Source organism: Schistocerca nitens, chromosome 6 (genome assembly GCF_023898315.1).
Source record: "Schistocerca nitens isolate TAMUIC-IGC-003100 chromosome 6, iqSchNite1.1, whole genome shotgun sequence".
Lineage (NCBI taxonomy): Eukaryota > Metazoa > Arthropoda > Insecta > Orthoptera > Acrididae > Schistocerca > Schistocerca nitens.
The window spans coordinates 242,352,238-242,378,858 of NC_064619.1; the positions used below are offsets into that span (position 1 = coordinate 242,352,238).

The 26,621-nt window shown below is 42.1% G+C and overlaps 1 protein-coding gene across 4 annotated transcripts in view; it reads right to left on the reverse strand.

Moving 5' to 3' along the window:
- The window catches only part of LOC126263648 (kinesin-like protein KIF14), a 305,750-nt gene that overhangs the window by 26,208 nt on the left and 252,921 nt on the right, over window positions 1–26,621 (reverse strand). For all 4 annotated transcript variants that reach the window (XM_049960751.1, XM_049960750.1, XM_049960752.1 and 1 more), the window contains one exon: window positions 19,224–19,446. In XM_049960751.1, the coding sequence (XP_049816708.1) occupies window positions 19,224–19,446 (223 nt within the window). The remainder of the gene's footprint in view (window positions 1–19,223; window positions 19,447–26,621) is intronic.

Genomic DNA, 26,621 nt, shown 5'->3' on the forward strand with positions numbered 1-26,621 from the left:
GGTGCTCTCTTTGCCGCCCGTGCCCGCCTGCTGCTGCTTGTAATGTGTTATCTCTTCCCCGGTGTTCCCTCGGACGTCCGCACCCGACTTGGGCACCATCTGTGGCAGCTCTCTGAGGCCTGTCCTGTGTCGGGCGTTCCGTTCGCGGTCTGCGCCCACCAGGTGTCCTGGTCAAGAGGAAGGCAGATGGCACTTTGGGGCACAGTGTGTATCGTAAGCCCACCCACACTGACTTATACCTTCAAGCCAGTAGCTGCCACCACCCGGCACAGAAGAATGGAGCCTTGAAAACATCACCGTATTTACTCGAATTTAAGCCGCACTCGAATCTAAGCCGCACCTGAAAAATGAGACTCGAAATCGAGGAAAAAAAAATTTCCCGAATCTAAGCCGCACCTGAAATCTGAGACTCGAAATCCGACAAGTTTTAGGCCGCACTTCCAAATCGAAACAAAGTTGGTCCATTGTAATATGAGACACAATTTAGGTTAAATGAATGACGATACAGCTGCAGTAGTTTGGTTCGAGTCGTAAGCTTAGCAGTTAAGCTTTACCAGGTAGCCGTTGTTATGCGTCAGGCGCTCAGTCCGTATTTATACGGGTACCCTTCCTTTTTCACGTGCTTCGTCTGGTTTGAATTGATTGCTTATTTTTCTTTGATCTGACAAGTGCAGTTCTCTTTGTTATAGGTGTTTCCGTCACTCAGAGCTGAAAATGTATTACTGTACTGTGTCATGCATTGTTTGTCGCATTCTGAAAATGAGGGTTTACGGCCTGTCGCCGCTCGCGGCATGGCTTGCTTTTGTGCATGCTACCGCCGCTTACAATTAAAAAAAACAAAGAGAGGAATCGTCTCATTAGCGAAACAATGGCAAGAGACTGCTATTCGTTGCTACTTACACTGCTGCTTTCTTTGATAATGATCAACAAGAACCAAATAATAGACTGCGTATGATAGAAGATGTTCTGAACGAGAATTTAGCGAAAATTTTTTCCGTTTGAAAATCTTTGCAGATGCCTCTTTAGTACATGACATTATGCACAGAAATTAGAGTCATCTTAGATTTAAAATTCTAATCAATTGCCGTGCTTCATTTCTGACTGTATCACTATTAGGCATAAGAATAGTACGAATATAACCATGACATGGTATGTATATTCTTCCGCGTCTGCTATTGTCTCATTCTAGTTTCGTAGTTTATTAGGCGGACAGGATTTAAATGAGATAGCAGCAAACACGAAAGAATACATGGCAAAATGTTTATATTCGTATTATTCTTATGGTGAAGAGAATACTGCATGTGATTCACAATTCATAAAAGTTCCTATTAGCAACCATTTCTTCTCACAGTTAGGAAAAAATTCAGAAAGCAGAGCTGGCCATATTGACAAATATCCCAAACAGTCTTGCCAGTCGGATTTTTGTAGTACATTGAAATGCTGCTACGTTCGAAGAGGAACAATACGGAATTTGTATTTACTTCGTTGGATAATGTATGAAAATGCAGTGGTCGAAACTCGGGGCGGAGAAAAAAAAAGCTCGTCTTCCACCTTTCTTTTTTTATTTATTTACTGACGCAGAGGTTTTGGGGCTAGTATTTGTCTTTGTGCCTGCGAAGCATGCCTGCGTAGCACTACATACACTCCTGGAAATGGAAAAAAGAACACATTGACACCGGTGTGTCAGACCCACCATACTTGCTCCGGACACTGCGAGAGGGCTGTACAAGCAATGATCACACGCACGGCACAGCGGACACACCAGGAACCGCGGTGTTGGCCGTCGAATGGCGCTAGCTGCGCAGCATTTGTGCACCGCCGCCGTCAGTGTCAGCCAGTTTGCCGTGGCATACGGAGCTCCATCGCAGTCTTTAACACTGGTAGCATGCCGCGACAGCGTGGACGTGAACCGTATGTGCAGTTGACGGACTTTGAGCGAGGGCGTATAGTGGGCATGCGGGAGGCCGGGTGGACGTACCGCCGAATTGCTCAACACGTGGGGCGTGAGGTCTCCACAGTACATCGATGTTGTCGCCATTGGTCGGCGGAAGGTGCACGTGCCCGTCGACCTGGGACCGGACCGCAGCGACGCACGGATGCACGCCAAGACCGTAGGATCCTACGCAGTGCCGTAGGGGACCGCACCGCCACTTCCCAGCAAATTAGGGACACTGTTGCTCCTGGGGTATCGGCGAGGACCATTCGCAACCGTCTCCATGAAGCTGGGCTACGGTCCCGCACACCGTTAGGCCGTCTTCCGCTCACGCCCCAACATCGTGCAGCCCGCCTCCAGTGGTGTCGCGACAGGCGTGAATGGAGGGACGAATGGAGACGTGTCGTCTTCAGCGATGAGAGTCGCTTCTGCCTTGGTGCCAATGATGGTCGTATGCGTGTTTGGCGCCGTGCAGGTGAGCGCCACAATGAGGACTGCATACGACCGAGGCACACAGGGCCAACACCCGGCATCATGGTGTGGGGAGCGATCTCCTACACTGGCCGTACACCACTGGTGATCGTCGAGGGGACACTGAATAGTGCACGGTACATCCAAACCGTCATCGAACCCATCGTTCTACCATTCCTAGACCGGCAAGGGAACTTGCTGTTCCAACAGGACAATGCACGTCCGCATGTATCCCGTGCCACCCAACGTGCTCTAGAAGGTGTAAGTCAACTACCCTGGCCAGCAAGATCTCCGGATCTGTCCCCCATTGAGCATGTTTGGGACTGGATGAAGCGTCGTCTCACGCGGTCTGCACGTCCAGCACGAACGCTGGTCCAACTGAGGCGCCAGGTGGAAATGGCATGGCAAGCCGTTCCACAGGACTACATCCAGCATCTCTACGGTCGTCTCCATGGGAGAATAGCAGCCTGCATTGCTGCGAAAGGTGGATATACACTGTACTAGTGCCGACATTGTGCATGCTCTGTTGCCTGTGTCTATGTGCCTGTGGTTCTGTCAGTGTGATCATGTGATGTATCTGACCCCAGGAATGTGTCAATAAAGTTTCCCCTTCCTGGGACAATGAATTCACGGTGTTCTTATTTCAATTTCCAGGAGTGTATATTCGACGACAGAAGTTAGTTGTGGCGGCACCTACGAACATTTTTCAGAACTTCCGCTTACTTTGCACTCGATTCTAAACTGCAGGCGGTTTTTTGGATTACAGAAACCGGAAAAAAAGTGCGGCTTAGATTTGAGTAAATATGGTAGTTCACAGGGCTCGAGCTCTGTCAGATATGGAAAGTCTGGCCACAGAGATAGAACATCTACAGCTGGTGTTCAGCAGAAATGGATACTCCTCCACAGACATCCAAAGGGCACTTCGTACTACCAGTCAACCACAGGGTACACAAGAGGAGGCGAAGAAGGTGGCATACCTGCCATATGCTGGACCTATTTCTGCAAAGATCAGCAAAATTCTTTCAAAATATGATATAAAGAGTATCTTCTGTCCACCCTCCAAAATTGGGACCATGCTAGGGAGTGTGAAGGACGACATGGGGCTACGTAAACCAGGCATTTACAACATCCCGTGCCAGTGTGGAAAGTCATACATTGGCCAGACAACCAGGACGGTGGACGTCAGGTGCAAAGAACACCAGAGGCACACCAGACTCGGACAGGCAACAAAATCTGCCATAGCGGAGAACTGTCTGGAGCTCGGCCACTCAATGGACTATAACAACACCAAAATTGTGACACAGACACCAAGATTTTGGGACAGTGTCATAAGGGAGGCCATTGAGATCAAGGTCACAGACAACCTAATAAACTGGGACAGCGGTTACCAGCTCAGCTCGGCGTGGAGTCCGGCTCTGGAGCTTATCAGGGCTCAACGAAATGAACCAACAAACTCCTCAAGAAGTAGTAACACTGCAGGAGTAGCTCCAGGTGGGTGCGGACCGCGAACGCAACTCCCGACGCAGGACGGGCCTCTGACAGCCGCCACGACCGCAGATGATGGACGAGCCGAGCACGGACGACCATCGGAGCACCAGGGAAGTGCCAACACCGCAGGATCAGTGCCAGGCAGGCGTGGAACGCGAATGGAGTGCCCAACAAAGGACAGGCCTCAGAGAGCTGCCACTGATGGAGACCAAGTCGGGCGCGGACGTCCGAGGAAGCACTGGGAAAGAAACAACACCTTACAAGCAGCGCCAGGCGGGCGCGGACCGCGAACAGAGCCCCCGACGCGAGACGGGCCTCAGACAGCTGCCACAACTACAGATGGTGGACTAGGCGGGCACGGACGTCCGTCGGAGCACCAGGGAAGTGCCAATACCTCGGGAGCAGCGCCAAGCGGACGCGGACCACGAACGGAATGCCACATGCGGGTCCGGCCCCACACAACTGCCACGACCACAGATGGTGGACGAGCCGGGTGCGGACGTCCTTGGGAGCACCAGGGAGGGGTAAAAACCTCAGGAGCAGCACCTGGCGGGCGCGGACCGCGAACATAACGCCCGACACAGGACAGGCCTCAGAGAGCTGCCACAGATGGCGCCCAAGTCCGGCGCGGACGTCCGAGGGAACACCAGGGAAGAGACAACACATTACAAGCAGCGCCAGACGGGCGCGGACAGCAAAGAGAGCACCCAGCGCCCTCTGGGCATAAATACTGGACAAGATCCTCCAACACGGCAGTCTCAAGTAGCACCTGAAGAAGGCAACGAGTTACATGGCCGAAATATTGTGCCAGAGCAACACAAACATCCGGCAGTATACCCGATTATTCCACATGTCCAGATCTCGCCAAAAAGCCTGAAGAGTTACATCATTAACATTGTTAATATAATCTGCATTTCCATAAAAGAGAAAGATTGGCCCTCAGTTGTAAAGTGAATAACACCAGATCTAATTTATTTTGACTATTCCTAGTTAGTATCATTTTTATAGGGTGAAATCAGTAATTGTATTGACACTTAAATTCTATTGTGGACCTGTAAACAAATATAAATTCTGTAATAATTTTAATTAATTGGAAGATGAAATGCTAGCAGTCTTTAAGTATCTATTTAGCTCTGTTCAAGAACATGTTAGCAAAACCAGCCCTTCATGAATTCCGAAGTACACTACTGGCCATTAAAATTGCTACACTAAGAAGAAATGCAGATCATAAACGGGTATTCATTGGACAAATATATTATACTAGAACTGACATGTGATTATATTTTCACCATTTTCATGCAAGTTGGGTGCATAGATCCTGAGAATTCAGTACCCAGAACAACGACCTCTGGCCCTAATATGCCTGGGCATTGAGTCAAACAGAGCTTGGTTGGCGTGTACAGGTACAGCTGCCCATGCAGCTTCAACACGTTACCACAGTTCATCACAAGGTGTGACTGGCGTATTGTGACGAGCCAGTTGCTTGGCCACCATTGACCAGACGTTTTCAATTGGTGAGAGATCTGGAGAATGTGCTGGCCAGGGCAGCAGTCGAACATTTTCTGTACCCAGAAAGGCCCGTACAGGACCTGCAACATGCGGTCGTGCAATATCCTGCTCAAATGTAGGGTTTCACAGGGATCGAATGAAGGGTAGAGCCATGGGTTGTAACACATCTGAAATGTACCGTCCATGGTTCAAAGTGCCGTCAATGCGGACAAGAGGTGACCGAGACGTGTAACCAATGGCACTCCATACTATCACACCGGGTTATACGTCAGTATGGTGATGACAAACGCATGCTTCCAATGTGCGTTCACCGCGGTGTCGCCAAACATTGATGTAACCATCATGATGCTGTAAACAGAACCTGGATTCATCCGAAAAAATGACGTTTTGCCATTCGTGCACCCAGGTTCGTTGTTGAGTACACCATTGCAGGGGCTTCTGTCTGTGATGCAGCATCAAGGGTAACCGCAGCCATGGTCTCCGAGCTGATAGTCCATGCTACTGCAAATGTTGTCGAACTGTTCGTCCAGATGGTTGTTGTCTTGCAAACGTCCCCATCTGTTGACTCAGGGATCGAGATGTGCCTGCACGATCCGTTACACCATGCGGATAAGATGCCTGTCACCTTGACTGCTAGTGATACGAGGCCGTTGGGATCCAGCACGGCGTTCCGTATTACCCTCCTGAACCCACCGATTCCATATTCTGGTAACAGTCACTGGATCTCGACCAACGCGAGCAGCAATGTCGCGATACGATAAACCGCAATCGCGATAGGCTACAATCCGACCTTTATCAAAGTCGGAACGTGATGGTACGCATTTCTCCTCCTTACACGAGGCATCACAACAACGTTTCACCAGGCAATGCCGGTCAACTGCTGTTTGTGTATGAGACATCTGTTGGAAACTTTCCTCATGTCAGCACGTTGTAGGTGTCGCCACCGGTGCCACCCTTATGTGAATGGTCTGAAAAGCTAATCATTTGCATATCACAGCATCTTCTTCCTGTCGGTTAAATTTCGCGTCTGTAGCACGTCACCTTCATGGTGTAACAATTATAATGGCCAGTAGTGTAATTAACAGTTCTGTCAAAGTATTGTTTACGTAACTATATTTGTTAATTTCAAGATTTAAACAAATAATTTGGCATAACCCTCTTAGTAGAAGAAACTGCTAAAAAGAACCAATTTTTCCATGTATTCAGTTAATGTAATCAGTTAAGTTTTAATTGTCATTTCTGTAAATTTAACTTCGAACAATGTGTAGTTTCAGCGTCTATTATTGTGATGACATATAAAGGCCCGATGTTTGGTCATGAGTCAGTCAGTCAGTCAGTCCGAGGCTGAGTTTCAGATGAGTAACCTGTTATATCAACAACAATGCTTCAACTTTACAGTGTAATAAGTGTTAAACAATTAGGCTGTGTGTAAGAACAGTGACAGTGTCTGCTCCATACGTTCCTGATTATTCTTCAAGAACTATGAACTATGTGGTTAGGTTTTACTGCTCATAGATGTTCAACAAGAACCTATTGTAGCAGTATGTGGAGTCTCGCCTGCTAACTATTAATGAGGCTTATCAAAGGTTACGTAATAGTGCACTGGCCATATAACTGTGTAATAACGGGGGGTTGCGAACAGTGAAATTAAAGTACTATGAAACACAACTGTGCACCGGTTGGCTACATGATTTATAATAGTCTTTGTCAGAATCCACAACCCATTTTTCAGCCAGTGTAGCAACGCAGTACAACGACATCGAGGACAACAAACAATCAACAAATGAAGAAAATAAATACAGGTGGAACTGCCACATGTTATGAAGCATGTCTTTGCCACACGTACTATACATGTAGTCGTACTGTAATGTACAAGTACATTTGCAAAACAATCCCTTGCCTAGTATGCAAAACAACAATGATAGGACACACTATTTAACAGCAAGTTTGCTGTAATCACCTGCTAGTTATATCTAGATTCTTTGCCGTGCTGCATGTTTTCTTGACCCTGTGTGTGTGTGCGTGTGTGTGTGTGTGTGTTAAAAAGAAGAAGAAGAAGAAGAAGAAGAAGAGAGAAGAGAGAAAGACAGAAAGAGAGAGGAGGAGGAGGAGGAGGAGGAGAAGAAGAAGAAGAAGAGTGATCTTTGATTTGAACTAGTTGGTTTTTAGGGGAGGAAGAGAAAAAGACGGGTTTTATGCTAGGCTTCTCCACAGAATTTTAGTGGTCAATTCGGCATCACGACTTGCATGAATATCCAAACAAACATTGCATTGTAATTTGAAATAACACAGGCACTGCAATACTGTGTGTATCCACCGTCACTGTGCAATCAACTTTCAAGTGAGATGTCTCACTTGCATGAGAATATACATAATGGGTGTTTGAGTACAGGTTGTAGAAAAACGGTTGACGACATGTGGAGGTTTGGGTCTGGAATTGGTTCTTGCACGGACAGCCTGATGGTAAGGTGACTGCTCACGATAACTGGGAAATCTGGGTTCGAGTCCCAGTCAGGTAAAGATTTTCATTGCTACTACTGATGGTTGTCCATATTCACAATTGTGAATACATTTAATACAAGTCATTTTGAGTGAGTTACCTAGTTTAACTACCAGCCTTTCACCAGTAGAAGAGAAAAACAGGAAATTTATGGAGGTACCTTTATTAAAAATGTTCAAATTGCTGGATGTTGTAATTCAACAGACAGATAATATCCACAACTGTAAAAACAAACAAAGTCAAAAGGCATCCCACAGAGTAAAACAGAATAATATTACAGGTGCAGTTCTGATTTTGAAGTGGATGATATGGTATTGGTTACGGCTTATCATCTTAATTCTAACATAAAGAAGGAGATAGATAAATTTTTTTTGTAGGTATGATGGTCCTTATAGAGTGGCAGACATTTCACACCCAAAGATGGTATTGCAAGTAGATGCATTTACTGGAGGAAATATAGGACTATACAATATTGGTATGATAAAAAGACTAACATCTTTAAAAAGAAGGAGTAGGAGGAGGAGGAGGAGGGGGAGGAGGGGGAGAAAGAAAAATCTCAGAGTTGACATTCTTTGTGAATTTGTAGTTGACTCCTACAAGATCCCAAGTGCACCATCGCCTTTTTTCCGTATTTCATTTTCATTGCAATGATTAAACCTCTTGAAACTTCCTGGCAGATTAAAACTGTGTGCTGGACTGAGACTCGAACTCGGGACCTTCGCCTTTCCCGGGCAAGTGCTCTACCGACTGAGCTACTCAAGCACAACTCACGCCCCATCCTCACAGCTTCACTTCTGCCAGTACCTCGTCTCCTACCTGTGAGGACGGGGCATGAGTCGTGCTTGGGTAGCTCAGTTGGTAGAGCACCTTCCCCCAAAAGGCAAAGGTCCCCGAGTTCGAGTCTCAGTCCGGCACACAGTTTTAATCTGCCGGGAAGTTTCATATCAGCGCACACTCCGCCGTAGAGTGAAAATTTCATTCGATTAAACCTCTTACTATTCCACACACCTTTCAACAGTTTCTTTCACTATCAGTATGTATCTAAACAGATACACACACTTGTTCTTTACTTTGTTTGGCAAGAATAATAATTCTGTGTTTATCTGAATGCCTATTCGTTAGTTATGAGAAACTCTCTAAGCTTTTTCCCTTTAAAGTGATTCCACTGGTTATTACATAGGGACAGTAGGACTCTTACTTATTTATCTATATGCATCACTAATTAGATGGACAGAATTGATAGGCAGTATTTTTGAAATCCCTATGCATTCTAACATAAGCAACAACCAAGCTTTTTAAGTTTCTTTTATTTCTTTAATGGTTGTTTGTGATTTTTCTCCAATATAATTATTATTCCTCCTACTAATTTCCTTCTGTCCATAATGGTTCAAGTAGATTGCCTATTATCATTACTCTTCCTGGCGTCTTCATTCTGCCCATAACAGTTAAGATGTCGAACTGAATTTTCCCTGTTACATGTTCTATTAGTATCATTAAAGGCATGAGATGTGTTATTATGGCTACCCTTAGCATAATGATTCTGCATTAATTTAATATCAACCCTCTTGGCAGCTTTCCCAAGACTTTTGGGTGGCATGTCTGCCTCAGTCCCAGCTCTCTTGGCAGCTTTCCCACTACTTCTGGATGATCTCTCTGCAGTAGTCAGTGCCTGTCCCCCCCCCCTCTCCCCCCCCCCCCCTTGCCCAGAGTAATTGATTAAACCTCCTAGTACCACTGGGGGTCAATATGACCCCATAAGCACATTTGAAATCTGTATCTCCCTTGTTTTCCAAACGATTATTTTCAAAATTTATGACTGTCTCTGTAAGTTGCTTGTATGCAATGACATATTTTTCAGTTTTACATTTACAACATCTTAAAATTTATTCATGGGCTATGCACTGAGTACCACTGGGGTCAGCATGACCCCAATCTAAATTTTTGTTTTGTTTCTTGAATGTAACACTATGGAAACAGAATGATGAACGTTACATGTAACAGATGTTATACGAAACACCTGCAACAATGAAACTAACATTTCCCACTTATTATTTATACCCATTGTTGCCTTTCTTGCCTCAACGTTTGAGTAGTGCTGAAATACAAGCAATTTTGAATGGAGAAGTGGAATGAGGAGACATACCGCCTGATGACTATGAAGAAATTGATGCTATTATTCGTGGAAGTGTAAATCAACTGAAGATTCTGAAGGAAATGTGCAGATTTGGAAACACTACTACTTGAAGTTGCTGACATCTCAAATCAGAATGTTTCCAAGTAAGTATATATAATCTACCATATGTTTGCAGAAACTACTACTACTACTACTACTACTACTACTACTACTAATAATAATAATAATAATATGTAAGCACACATGTAAAATAGTAATCCCATTTTTTTTTTCAGGTCGAGAAATGGAAATGAAACACGATCCCATTTTTTTCACGTCGAGAAATGGAAATGAAACACGGGGAAAAATCCTGTTAGATTACATGGGAGACAGCCAGCACGAAATATATTGAAGTGGCTTCAGGTACCATGAAGCATAGTGTAAGGAACGTAAATACTGTGCAGTTAGCATTTGAATTATTTATGAAAGCCAGCATTTTCCAGATTATTTTGGAATTGACCAACAAAGAAGGTAACATTACTTTCAGTAACAAATGGACAGATCTTGATGCAGAAGAATTTGAATGCTTTCTTGGCCTGCTTATTCTTGCGGGTTTGTACAAAGGTCACAATGAGGGCATAGTGAATTTATAGAACAAAGAGCAAGGCCGACCTACACTCCTGGAAATGGAAAAAAGAACACATTGACACCGGTGTGTCAGACCCACCATACTTGCTCCGGACACTGCGAGAGGGCTGTACAAGCAATGATCACACGCACGGCACAGCGGACACACCAGGAACCGCGGTGTTGGCCGTCAAATGGTGCTAGCTGCGCAGCATTTGTGCACCGCCGCCGTCAGTGTCAGCCAGTTTGCCGTGGCATACGGAGCTCCATCGCAGTCTTTAACACTGGTAGCATGCCGCGACAGCGTGGACGTGAACCGTATGTGCAGTTGACGGACTTTGAGCGAGGGCGTATAGTGGGCATGCGGGAGGCCGGGTGGACGTACCGCCGAATTGCTCAACACGTGGGGCGTGAGGTCTCCACAGTACATCGATGTTGTCGCCAGTGGTCGGCGGAAGGTGCACGTGCCCGTCGACCTGGGACCGGACCGCAGCGACGCACGGATGCACGCCAAGACCGTAGGATCCTACGCAGTGCCGTAGGGGACCGCACCGCCACTTCCCAGCAAATTAGGGACACTGTTGCTCCTGGGGTATCGGCGAGGACCATTCGCAACCGTCTCCATGAAGCTGGGCTACGGTCCTGCACACCGTTAGGCCGTCTTCCGCTCACGCCCCAACATCGTGCAGCCCGCCTCCAGTGGTGTCGCGACAGGCGTGAATGGAGGGACGAATGGAGACGTGTCGTCTTCAGCGATGAGAGTCGCTTCTGCCTTGGTGCCAATGATGGTCGCATGCGTGTTTGGCGCCGTGCAGGTGAGCGCCACAATCAGGACTGCATACGACCGAGGCACACAGGGCCAACACCCGGCATCATGGTGTGGGGAGCGATCTCCTACACTGGCCGTACACCACTGGTGATCGTCAAGGGGACACTGAATAGTGCACGGGGTACATCCAAACCGTCATCGAACCCATCGTTCTACCATTCCTAGACCGGCAAGGGAACTTGCTGTTCCAACAGGACAATGCACGTCCGCATGTATCCCGTGCCACCCAACGTGCTCTAGAAGGTGTAAGTCAACTACCCTGGCCAGCAAGATCTCTGGATCTGTCCCCCATTGAGCATGTTTGGGACTGGATGAAGCGTCGTCTCACGTGGTCTGCACGTCCAGCACGAACGCTGGTCCAACTGAGGCGCCAGGTGGAAAGGGCATGGCAAGCCGTTCCACAGGACTACATCCAGCATCTCTACGATCGTCTCCATGAGAGAATAGCAGCCTGCATTCTGCGAAAGGTGGATATACACTGTACTAGTGCCGACATTGTGCATGCTCTGTTGCCTGTGTCTATGTGCCTGTGGTTCTGTCAGTGTGATCATGTGATGTATCTGACCCCAGGAATGTGTCAATAAAGTTTCCCCTTCCTGGGACAATGAATTCACGGTGTTCTTATTTCAATTTCCAGGAGTGTATTTTCAATGGTTCTATGGTTGGTTGGTTTGGGGTATAAAGGGACCAAACTACAGGGTCATCAGTCCCTAATAGTTCTACGGCTAGCAACTGCTTTACAGAAATATCACACTGTATTCAGTTTGATGATGCTCAGCACCGGCGACAGAATTGTCCAGACTGCTACAGTCATCGATCCCGTCTGGGAGGGGTAGAAATATCACAATAGATAATTTCTTTACGAGTTTGGAGTTGGCAAAGGAACTGGAATGGAAACAAATGACTCTGTTATGAACACTTAGAAAAAGTCATTGTGAACTATCTGCAGAATTTATCGAAGCAAGGGGAAGAACTGCAGCTTCAAGTCTCTTCGGATTCCAGGAATCAGCTACAATAGTCTCCTATTGCCCAAAAAAAGGGTAAGATAATGACACTGCTGAGTATTATGCATTTCAGAGAGGAAACGGGTGATGGTGAAGCAGCAAAACCTATTATAATCCAAGACTATAGTGCAGCTATGTCAGGTGTAAACACAATGGACAAGTTAGTCAAGACCCACACCACAAAACATATGACAAGAAGATGGCCCATGGCTATTTTTTATAATACTTTGGATATTAGTGCCCTACATGCTTTCATAATTTGGCTGGACTCAAATCCTGATTGCAATAAAAAGACAGACTACAAAAGAAGATAATTTCTTTTGCAACTGGGAACAAGTCTAGTGCAGAAAAACAGAAGTCAGCACAGCAAAAGCTTCTCTTCCTCGTCCTCCTCCTTCAGCTAAAGTGCATCGGGGGAAAAATGTGGATGGTGCTCCCTATGCGAATGTTCAGTGCATAGAAAACATTCAGAAACATGCAGAAGATGCTTTTCTTTTGTCTGTAAACAACATTCAGAGATTATTTGTTTCAAATGTAAAGAGTTGTTTTGTTTTAAATTTAAGGATCTATAAGATCAAGAATAAAGACAAGATCTGTAAGTGCTTATATGTAAGTTCATTAAAATAAATAAAATACTGCCAATATATCCCGTGTTAATTATTTGGGGTAATATTGACCCCAGCGGCACTCAGTGTAAAAAAAAAAAAAATTTCTGGTAGTAGGAGGGTTAAGATTGTTATTCTTTAGGTTTACGGCCTGTGCCGGTTTTGACACTTCTGTAGCTTGGGCCTTCATTTTGCAGCCATATGGAAGTCTTACCTAGTCAAGTGATTGTAGTGCACTGGATCACACTGCAAACCTGTTCCTGATATTATTAGTCTGCAATGGGATACTGGTGTCTAGATGCAACTGATTCATCATTTGGTAATTCTATTTTGGATTAACTAAATTTATGAAAGCATTACTGGATAATACTCTGATTTGAATTTCTGCTAAGATATGCTATTTCATTTTTTGGGGAGGGATTAGAAGTCAGTAGGCATTTACTGAGGAGGATGTGTAATCCACACTGGTTGATAATAGCAGGGTGCTGAGATCATTTTTCTGGGCCTGTGGCAATGAAGCTGATGGTATCCATTCTATAGGATTGATGAAAAGGTTGGTTGGTTTGGGGAAGGAGACCAGACAGCGTGGTCATCGGTCTCATCGGATTAGGGAAGGATGGGGAAGGAAGTCGGCCGTGCCCTTTCAGAGGAACCATCCCGGCATTTACCTGGAGTGATTTAGGGAAATCACGGAAAACCTAAATCCGGATGGCCGGACGCGGGATTGAACCGTCGTCCTCCCGAATGCGAGTCCAGTGTCTAACCACTGCGCCACCTCGCTCGATTGATGAAAACCTTTATCCTCTGGCCCACCAGTGAAATCCATCATGGAGAGAGATCTGGCTTTGGGGCTATAATCTTTTGTTCTTCAATCTCAGCATTCTTGATCATCCTTTTCCTTTCATACTTCCCTTTCTTTTTATTCTGAATTTATTTTTCCCTCTGTCCATATCCACATATTATCAATCTGTTCATATCCACATTCCACATATTCTCAATGCAAGACCCTTCCCTTTCCCATTTAACTTTCAAATCCATTACTGGAATTGGTTGGGACTACAAATTCACCATAAGAAACGGTTCTTGCAAGTACAAATTGTATCTCAAAACCTTAATTGACAAAAGAAATTGAGTAAATGGCAACAAGATACTTTTGGAGTTTTATACTGCATAGCTTTGGATTGTTAATACATGTTAATGATATGCTGAAATGAGGAAGAAATAGTCAAATAGCTCACCATTAAAATAACAGTTACGATGCACTAACATAACATTTGTGACATACTCAGACAACTGCTAAAATAATATTTGTGGCATGCTAACATGACTGTTAAAATAATATTTATGACACAATAACATTATTTAATTATTAGCAAATAAATGAGATGATAACATGACAAAGTTTGCTAGCTACAATGGTATAGGAGTGAAGTAACAAAGACATAGAGAGAGCAACAGATGGCAGGAGGGGCACCTGGGGGGCAGGGGCCTGTAGTTTTGAGTTGTGTTAGTTTTAAACAGATTGGTGTACCCAAATACACTGCCAGAAGAAGCTGCAACACCACAAAATAATTAATGTAGAGTAATGAAATTGCAGGAATACTTTTGTCTATAGTCCATTTAAAATTACTTGATAGTTGACGTCTGTCACATCAGTCGCCAGCTGCAGCTCTGTTATAGGTTACACACAAGCACGGCAAGTCACTTCACAGATGTTGTTAATGTGTAATGCGCAGGAATGTTGGAAATGACTGTCCCAATGCAGGTCAGAAATGGGAGATGCTCTGTCAACAGCTAATTTTAAGTGACCAATGACTGAACTACGGAAAGAGACATATTTTGTAGACCTGAATTTAAACTCATGCTAACCACAATCTTGTGATGCGTAATGTATCCGAGAAAGTTGTGGTCAACAATCTGTGGCAGAACTAAAATCATGATCACTTTGTTCAAGGCCATTAAAGCTAACCTCTACGAGCAAAATCAAGACAGAAAACATTCAGTTTCAGTGCTAAAAGCAAACTATAATTTCTTGCTATCACTGGTTACCTGAAACTATCTTAACTGGTTACACGAGATGCTGCACTGCCAACCGAAGAGCACCTGGTTGCTGATTATAGATGACACAGGCAAATTCCAGATGAAAAAAAATTACAGGTATAAAAATAAGTGCAAATGAACCAGTCAATACAATGGTGAAAATGATGTGGCAAATAATTAGAAATAAAAAATTAAATTTAAACCAACTTATTTAATAAAGATGATAATGAAACTCTTTTGATTAGACTCAGAAGCAAAAACATTTCACAACATTTGACAAGCTTTGAAACCTACAACCTTCACCATGACAGGTTCATACATTAACTATTGCTCTAAACGACAACTATGAGATAAGTTTTTTTTTTTTTTTGGCTGTGATCACCTAGTCACAATGATGAATTGCAGCCTTCAGAACCTCTGTTTCATGCAATGTTATGAGAAGCTTATCTAATTTACGCAGATCTCTGTGACTATGATAATCGCATGAATGACACAGAATTGTGTCTTGTGTGGAAGTATCCTATTGTGTTTAGCCAGCGCTGGGTATGAAATGTGTATTTCATTAGCATCATTGTGTGTGTGTGTGTGTGTGTGTGTGTGTGTGTGTGTGTGTGTGTGTGTGTGTGTGTGTGTGATTTGTGATGTGGTTATCATGTATGATGAAATATGAAACAAAATCATCAGACCCATGAATTCGGATCCAAGAACATCAAGAAAGAATGCTGGATAAAGAATTAGAAGTGAACTGACCAACTGTTCGCAGTCTGGCAATGGCAAACAGTTCAGGCATGACGAGCACTCTGATTGGAGGAAACAAGCTCCAATGTGTGAAGTATCAACAATCAACTAATTTTAATCAGACTATAGATAGCACATTTAAGTGAGTAACATTGCAAGATCACAGACTGATGCAAGTAAGAGATAAGCCATTGCAAATGTGAAATGCTGGGACATTAATAACCAGTGTAACTGCAAAAGTGTTGAATGCAAGCATGTAAATGTTCATACATTGTGTTGTACAGGTGCTGGTTGTCAGTTTGTGGGTTGGAGTTCCATGCCTGTTGCACTTGGTCTGTCAATACATGGACAGTTAATGCAGCTTGTGGATGATGCTGGAGTTGTCCAATGCTGTCCTACATGTGCTCAACTGGAGACAGATCTGGTGATTGAGCAGGCCAAGACAACATGTATACAGTCTGTAAAACATGTTGGATTACAAAAGTGGTGTGGTGGTGAGTGTTATCCTGTTGGTAAACGCCACCTGGAATGCAGTTCATGAATGGAAGCACAACCGGTCGAATCACCAGTTACTGCTGCTGCAGATGCAGTATGATGCACCATAGCTGTAAGCCAAACACTATGGTTTTCTCTCTTGGAAGTTCTATGTGGCCATACAGAATCCAGTTCTTTTGCGGCTGCCAGCAGTCATGTACAGTGGCTACATTCCTGCCAAGTCTTTCTGCAATATTGCACAAGGAACATCCAGCTTCTCGTAGTCTTATTACACGACCTCATTAAAACTCAGCGAGGTGCTGATAATGGCATTTTTGTTGCATTCTCGATTACATGAACTCACCGTGTCCAATCTCAAAGGTAACACTCACAACCATTAAAACGTGTATTTAGAGTAAATCTGATTTGAGTCTTCATAGCCATGCTAGTATCGCCTCTCTTATGTGACTGGCATGAAATTTGAATTGACATTATCTTTCAGATGTAGAAAACACCCACCAGCTTTCATTTATGTCATGAAACTACTCCTTGATGTCGCGAAACTACTCCTTGATGCGCATTTTCTTTTGAATCAGTGTATATGTGGTATGGTAGAACATAGGGTAGGTGTACCTAGAATAGAGAACCTACTACTGCATTAATGGGTTAGGAAATAGATTTAAGGATGATGTATCAGGGTTGCCCCAAGTTTCCCCAAGTGAAATTTCCTGATTTCCACACAAGTTTTAGCATTTTTCTCTGACAAATTTTCAGATCTCAAGGGTAAGTAAAGATGTAAATTGGAAAAAGGGGGGGGGGGGGGGTAAGAACATCTATATTTCTCCCCCATGTGAGCAAAAATGGGCTCAAGATTGATAGGCCGATCCATTAGAGATATCCACAGAAATGACCTGCGGTTTTGGCCTGTCGTGCAAGTCCACTCGTGGTCAGCTATTCATGTGTCACAGACACCATGTTGATGAAATGAGACGGTGTTGATCAATCCATGCAAAAGATAACTTGCACAAATACCCTGAGAAACAATACTGATGAGGATAGGTAGAGACTCACAATAAAGATGATCACTGAGCCACAGACAAGCACATAGAAAAGAAAGACACACACTCTCACAACTAAATTTTCGGCCATGTCCTTTGTCAGAAAACAAGAGCATACACACATTCACACAGTCGCAACTCATGCAAAACATGACTGCCATCTCCGGCCACTGCATCAATAATCTCTGAGAATCAGATCCAAACAAACCATCCCTCACGTCTCTCTGCCTCTCGTCAGCAGCTGCTAGGCTAGTGGCAAGAAGTGGTGGCAGCACTGATTGCAAGCTGAGGGGAGTGTTAGGAAGGGGAGAAGCAGCAAGAATGAGGGAATAGAAAAATGGCACACGTACTCAGCTGTGCCCAGCGAGCGACAATGCATGACATCTCATTTCACTACCATTTCATCTACTGAGACAAAAAAGAAATTTTTCCAGTGTTTTCAAATTTTCCCGATATTTTCCTGTCACATTTGAAATTCCCTGATATTCCCCGATTTCCAGAACTTGTGGTAACCCTGTGTATATAGAGGGACAGTATCCCTGAAGAGAAAATAAGGAAAGTTAACAAAACTATTCCACCTACAATGTACAGAAAGGTGAAATACTCTGAGACTTCAGGAAAAGTATAATAATTCCCATTCTAAAGAATGTGGTCTTCACAGGTGTGAATTTTACAAATCATCAGTTAAATAAACTACAGCTGTAAGATACTAACTTTGGGAAGACCAGTTTGGGGTCCAGAGAAATGTAGGAACATACAAGGCAAATCTGACCCTACAGCTTATCTTAGAAGATATATTAAAGGATGGCAAACTTATGTTTATATTGCCTGTAGACTTAGTGAAAGTTTTTGACACTGGTGACTGGAATACACTTTTTGAATCCCTGAAAGTAGCAGGGATAAAATACAGGAAGCGAAATATTACATACAACTTGTACAAAAACCAGACACCAATTACATGAGTCGAAGGTTGTGAATAGAAAGCAGGAATTGAGAAGTGAGTGAGGCAGGGTTGTAGCCTATCCCTCAGGTTATTGAATCTGTACATTGAGCAATCAGTGAAGGAAATGAAGAGATTTCAAAAGGAGATAAAGTTCAGGGAGAAGAAATAAAAACTTTCAGGTTTGGTGGTGACAATGTAATTCTGTTAGAAACAGCAAAGGATGTGGAAGAGCAGTTGAATGGAATGCATAGAGTCTTGAAAAGAGGTAACGAGATGAATATTAACAAAGGAAAAACAAGGGTAAAGGAATGTAAGTGAATTAAATTAAGCGATACTGCAGGGATTAGATTAGGAAATGAGACATTAAAAGTAGTAGATGAACCATATCATTTGGACAGCAAAATAACCAATGATGGTTAAACCAGAGAGGATATAAAATGCAGACTGGCTATAGCAAGGAAACCTGTTCTAAAAGTGGGATTTGTCAACATCAAATATCCATTTAAGTGGCAGGATTCTTTTATGAAGGTATTTGTATTGAGTATGAGCAATTTATACGAGAAGAGAATATAGAAGCTTTAGGAACATGATGATATAGAAGAACACTGAAGATTAGTAGACTCATGTAATTGTTAATAAGCATCAGTATATAAATAGCATGTGAATAATGACTAAACAATGTGAGTGTGTAAATCAAGAATCATTTGTGAATTTATTCAGTATCATAAGCTCTAACAAATCCTGTATGTAAATTTATGCAATTCACAACATTCTGAGTTTTAGTCAAATGACTCTAGCTCAATTATAAAGCCATGCAATGTGTCTTATCATCTTAAAGTTGCCACATACTATATGTAAAGTATAGTTACACAGTGCTTGTAAAAGCCTTACCTTCTGATTCTTCCAAGAGAGTGTTATTGATGCTCAGTGAGGTCTGATTAAATAGAGTAGAAGCAGAATCATTACTGTCAGTTCCTGTAAGGGTATCATCCAACTGCCGTTTTATTTCACTCATGCTTAGAGATAGTAGATGGGATGATTGATCCTCTGGAGGAAATTCATCACTTTTTTCCCATGATCCATTGCCTCTCTTTAATAGGGCTATGTTTTCACCCTTTAAAAAATGATGGTATATAATTAGCTTCATCCACTACGCCCTTGAAGCAAGATAATGTAAAAATTTTCAGAAAGCACAGAAGCATAAACATCACTTGCACATGAAAATCACTGATATATAATATGTGACTAATGTGAATTTGCATAAAATATATGGATGTCATTGTTAAAATGACTATAGATAGCACAGGCATTTCTTTCAGTAAAATTCATAAACACTAACACTATTTTCACAGTTATAATCTAAACTTCTTATTTCAGCATTAATTCTAAAGTATTGATCAAGCAGAGTGGTGTCAACTATGAAAAAAAATTTGAACACAACCCATATCCCCATACGATTCTTTACTGGTTAAATCTACAGAATGAATAAGGAATAAAGCAATTTATATTGATCTTAAAACACAAAAACAGAACATCAGTGTTCTTAACAGGAAACACTGTACATAATTTAACAACTTTTCTGTTCCTTCTTTCAGTTCCACAGATATGACAAGACCGTTTCATACTGTCCCTATGGATTGACTGAGGAGTGAATGAAATCAGCTCTGGCTTTGTTGCAGGAGCCATTTTGGTGTGTGTTTTAGATGGTTTAAGTAAACCAAAGATCATCAGTATGAATAGTTGTAGACTTCAATCTTCCCACTTCAGATTACATATCGGCTGTCTTAAACTGTGCCATTGGAGTCAGTTTTGAAATTACAGTTTAAGATATTAATATTTTTCCCACAATTAACTCAAATATCTGGAAAAAAAAAAGACATTTACATTGTTTATATTAGCCATATCACACCTGTGAGTGAATGATTATAATTTATTAGAAAAAAATTATTTTCCCTCGCAAAAAAATCCAAACATCTTTGAAATTATTTCTTCAACTAGTTTATCATGATATTCATCTTCTATAGTTCATGACCTGTCAGAGGCCATCATCTGAGTTTCCAGGAAGCTAAGCATGCAGCTATTGCCAAGCTTTTTAAGTTTCCAGACTACAGCCGAGCATATGGGCAGATTATCTGAATAGGACATCATTGGTCATACATGTTATGAAGTTTTTTTGTGATTGAGAAAGCAAATAAAGTTTTCTGCAAGATATTTACAGATCCACTTCGCTTAGTTAAAAACTATAATATTATCTGTTTTTATTTATTCCAAGGCTAAACTGTCCATCCAGTACCCACAAACATAATGTATCAAGTAAATATTCTGGTTCATCTAATTTTATATATAGTGTTAGTGAGGATGAAATGTCCACATGTTTAAATTCAGGACGAAAACTACACAGAATAGGTAAAGTGTGGGGTTAGGTATTCCCTGGAGCTGCTTATAAATTAGTAAACCATGACTAAGACAAATAGGGATGTAAGTTTTATTACTGATACCTAATGTGTGTTTCTTTAATATTGTGCCTGATGGTTCTGAGCACAGTATGCTTGGGTTGTTTATGTTTTTGTGGGGTTATGTCATATATCTGTGTTTTTATTGCTGATTTTGAAAACACAAGTAAAATGAGTAAGTGAGGATTAGCCACGAGACTTAGAAACAAAATGACATTCAAAATTTCATACCTAAAATTAATTTCATATCATTAGTATTTGTAGGATACAGAATGGATAAAATTTAAACTTTGGCATTATTCTACTATGTAGTTTCCGGAAAACTGCAACTCTTCACACACACAAAACCTCAAATTTAATTTATTGGATTTAGTAAAAGAGGTAAACAAAAAACACATTTGACAATAGTTATTATTTCCTGAATCACTTCATGTGCATGATAAATAAACTAATGAAAATTGTGATTGGCAGCAGCAAAGTTTTAACAACAACAACAAAATCATGGCACCGGTCCAGTATCCAATTGTGCCTGAAATACTTGACTGGCCATGCACACTAAATTCAATGCATAAAACTCTCTTGAACTTTGATGTCAGACTCTCAGAAAACCAGCCATTTATATCATTATTTGAAATGTTACAGGAGCATATTTGTGAGATATGAAAGGGAAATACTAAACCGAAAAAGGCCAAGCTTAGAGCTTAATTTTCATCTTTATTTAGTTCCATGATTGAGTACAAATTTTATGATAATGACAACAAAGCATAAAGCATAAGACGAATTCCGGTGCAATTTCACATGCAATCGACTTTTGTATGGAAAACTGTGAAACATTCTTACCCACAGGGAATTATATTGAAATCAGGGAAATACCAGGTTCTTTCTTTCCTCCTTGCTTTCCCGGAAGACTGTTTTATTTTGTCCAAACAAATTTTGCAAACCTGTGTTGGAGGAATTTTAGAAGATCATGCCCTCTTACAGACCTATTGTCGATAGTTGCACTAGAAACGATTTCTATAATGAACTGCAAATTATATGTTCATATGCAAATATTTACCAAATGGTCATATAGGACAGCTCTTACTGTACCACCTTATCATTGTTATTAATTTTATTGCTCTCTGTAACAAACTTATTTCGATCCTGAATCTAGTGAATTCTTGATATATATACACTGGTACAAACTCGCTGTGTGTCATAACTGTCCTACTCTGTAGGAATCAGCATGGGTTTCGAAAAAGACGATCGAGTGAAACCCAGCTCGCGCTATTCGTCCACGAGATTCAGAGGACCATAGACACGGGTTCCCAGGTAGATGTCGTGTTTCTTGACTTCCGCAAGGCGTTCGATACAGTTCCCCTCAGTCGTTTAATGAACAAAGTAAGAGCATATGGACTATCAGACCAATTGTGTGATTGGATTGAAGAGTTCCTAGATAACAGAACGCAGCATGTCATTCTCAATGGAGAGAAGTCTTCCGAAGTAAGAGTGATTTCAGGTGTGCCACAGGGGAGTGTTGTAGGACCGTTGCTATTCACAATAAATGACCTTGTGGATGACATTGGAATTTCACTGAGGCTTTTTGTGGATGATGCTGTGGTATATCTAGAGGTTGTAACAATGGAAAATTGTACTGAAATGCAGGAGGATCTGCAGCGAAATGACGCATGGTGCAGGGAATGGCAATTGAATCTCAATGTAGACAAGTGTAATGTGCTGTGAATACATAGAAAGAAAGATCCCTTATCATTTAGCTACAATATAGCAGGTCAGCAACTGGAAGCAGTTAATTCCATAAATTATCTGGGAGTACGCATTAGGAGTGATTTAAAATGGAATGATCATCTAAAGTGGATCGTCGGTAAAGCAGATGCCAGACTGAGATTCACTGGAAGAATCATAAGGAAATGCAATCCAAAAACAAAGGAAGTAGGTTACAGTACGCTTGTTCGCCCACTGCTTGAATACTGCTCAGCAGTGTGTGATCCGTACCAGATAGGGTTGATAGAAGAGATAGAGAAGATCCAACGGAGAGCAGCACGCTTCATTACAGGATCATTTAGTAATCGCGAAAGCGTTACGGAGATGATAGATAAACTCCAGTGGAAGACTTTGCAGGAGAGACGCTCAGTAGCTCGGTACGGCCTTTTGTTGAAGCTTCAAGAACATACCTTCACCAAGGAGTCAAGCAGTATTTGCTCCCTCCTACGTATATCTCGTGAAGAGACCATGAGGATAAAATCAGAGAGATTAGAGCCCACACAGAGGCATACCGACAATCCTCCTTTCCACGAACAATACGAGACTGGAATATAAGGGAGAACCGATAGAGGTACTCAGGGTACCCTCCGTCACACACCGCCAGCTGGCTTGCGGAGTATGGATGTAGATGTAGATGCAGATGCTTTAGGTCTGCATTCTCCTTGTAAGCAGCGGCTTGCCCATTTTAGCAAAAAACAATTACATCTGAGCAAATGTAACGATATTTATGTAAAATAACACATTGGCCAAGCACATTACACTAGCTGCAGATCATTATGTACATATGTTGGCAGATGATGTTAATTACCGATTCCACGATTCCATAGTTACTAGCTGGTGTCCTCCTTGCCAATGGAAATTCCTGACAGCTTTGACTAGTGGTAGAACATAGTTCGTCTCCTTGGTTGCCAGGCCGACATCCTACTGACCGTATTTGTTTTATGTTTAGGTTTATTATAAGGCCCTGTAGAGGGCAGCGCATGTTTAAATGTACCCTATCATTGGGTAATGGCAATTTTTCTATTTTGTCGCTTTTTATAATGCATGTTCTTCAGTATAACATCAAAATATCTTTTCTTGTTTTTTCAAGGACCAAACTCCTAATAATTATATTTCCAGTGTATGTTTTTCCCACAATGTAATCAAGTCTCTCAGTTATTGGCTACCAATGACATTATGCCATAGACAGTGGGCTGGGCTTCTGCTATTTAAGGTGACTGGTCTGTGAATACCAGGGGAAACCTTGAAAAAATTAGGATTTGTAAGCCCATATAATGCTTACTATATTCTAAGATATCTTTTGGGAACATTTTTATGTATGAACCCCAGCTTTAGCGCTCTCACTTTTTTTAATTACATTTTTTTGTTGCAAGTGAAATAACCATGCCAATTATTTATCTACATCACAGGTACACATTACTCAAAATACAAAGCAGATGGCTTATTTTTCCCCCTTTAAGTACTTTTCAGTATTATCTTTAAAGCAGGCTATTGAAAAATGGTGTCATAAATTGTGGTACAAAAAAATTTCAAGTATGGTTATCAAAAATTTTAGAAATGAATTCGGGGTTTTTTATTTTCAAAGTTAAGTCAAAAGAGTAATCTACTTTTTAGTTAAGCATGTTTTAAGACAGCATACAAAATTTCAGATTTCTATCTTTAATAGTTTTTAGCTAAAGTGTTCCAGAACATGAAATAATTTACCTTCCAGAAAATTCACGTCAAAGTTGCTTTTTCTTTTAAACTTACATGGCCTTATTGCATCCCAAGTCCATGTTCATCTTGTATCCTGTGTTTTTCTCCCTCCCTTCTCTTTTTCACACTTCTACTTCTTCTTCTTCTTCTTCTTCTTTTTCTTTTTATTCTTGCTTCTTTGGTGGCTTCCAACAATGATTTTTCTGCTTTGAAGAGTCTCCTTCGGTCAATGGCTATTAGAGCTCTATGCATATTTAGTCCACCAGTTCCATAACATTAAGCCTTGAAACTGCACTATCATTGAAACATAGAACAGTATCTAACATACCATACTGATATGTCTGCTTGTGTGTGTATATGTGCGGATGAACATGTGTGTGTGTGTGTGTGTGTGTGTGTGTGTGTGTGTGTGTGTGTGAGTGTATACCTGTCCCTTTTTCCCCCTAAGGTAAGTCTTTCCGCTCCTGGGATTAGAATGACTCCTTACCCTCTCCCTTATAACCCACATCCTTTCGTCTTTCCCTCTCCTTCCCTCTTTCCTGATGAAGCACCCGTGGGTTGCGAAAGCTTGAATTTTGTGTATGCGGTAGTGCTTGTTAGTGTCCCTATCAACATACCAATGCTTTCGTTTGGCAAGTTACATCATCTTTGTCTTTATCTATACCTATTTTCAAAGTATTTTAGTCCTACTAGTACAGTTTTAGGTATCCATTCCCATACGCAATTGTTGACATTTTCATTTGTATTTTGAGTCCTACCATGCAAACATTTCTGTAATAATCTTGAGTCACTAAGATCCCCCTATATAGGTTTATGGTTGTAGATCTCACCTTCAGTAACAGCCCTCTGGTAGCCACACCATGAATCACTGCCAAGTGGGCAGAGTGCATGACATGAGTTATCATCTGTGGAGGATTTATGAAAGAAGGTAGCCCATATTGCCGTTTTCATTCCCTCAAGGTAATTTTTATTTTGTCTTATGGCTTGCCCACAATAATACTGAAACCTGTCTGTAAGTTGACCACGTCCACTAATGCACTTACCATCAGCTAATTTCTTTCCCTCAAATTCCTCAATCTTGTACCTAACCTTTTCTGGACATGTCCAACACCTTCCATTTTTGTGTTAGCATAAGGTTTGGATTCACACACTTTTTGGCACTCTTTTGAGTCTCCATCTCCTAGGCAAGATGTGTACATCACACCATATTTCTCCACTGATCTGTGAAATATCTTCACAACACCTTCAGATTCCAACCCTCCACTATAACCACTAAACTTAATCAAACATTTATGATTTTCAGTTCCACTAGTACAGCCATGACAGTACTTGGTAAGACATTCCACATCACTTTACCAGTGTCCATTTCGGTAATGATGGCCTCTTCATTGCCAGGACGCATCCAGGGCTGCAGACATACATGTATTGCTGTCATTCATGTCCACACTTTTCTGAACAGCATTTTTCATACTATCATTGGCTACTTCTAAAGTCTGTGGAAGAATTTTATTGTAGCTGTCAGACCTTTCAGGAGGAGATAAGACCATAAGAGCACAGAAAACTTGTGCACTTCTGCACCCTTTGCTACACAGCTCATAGCACAAGCAAGTTTAATATTTGTGTTGTGCACTCTATGTTTAGTTATACCACCAGTATAACCACATTCGCTTACATCATAAAAATTACAAAGTATTCGTAATTTTGGTGCACAACCTCTTCTAGCACGTACCTCCTCAACTACCTTCACAACACTAATGCCACACTCCTTACATTGCAAAGCTTTATTTATTAGCACATAGAGCAGAGTGCTCAACAATAACCCAACCCGAATGAATAGTTGGCATCTCTATATTATCATCTTTAATACTTTTTTTTTTGTTTGTTTTGGTTTTAGGGCGCAAAACTGCTATGGTCGTTAGCGCCCAGTCCGTGACTTAGGAAACAGTAAAAAACCGAAAATGTAAACCAGCAGCAATGGGAACGAAAGTCATAAAATTGGAGAAACTAAAAGCAGAAGGAAGGCTTAAAAATCCACTACAGAAAGGGGTTGGTTGTCCCCAAAAAAAGCTTCAAATGACTGACGTCATTTCACTGGCGCTAATAAACCCGTGAACGCGATCGGCCGAGCGCGTGTCATCTGCTAAAATGGACGATATATCAGGCGACAGCTGTAGACGGGCGCGTAACGGAGTAAAATAGGGGCACTCAATTAAAAGGTGTCTTACCGTCCACAGCTGAGAGCAGTGGGGACAGAGTGGGGGAGGATTGCCGCTTAAAAGATGTCGATGGCTAAAAAGACAGTGCCCTATCCGGAGTCTAGTTAAAATTACCTCCTCCCGACGACGCGTTCGGGAGGAAGAGGTCCAAGCACAGGGAAGAG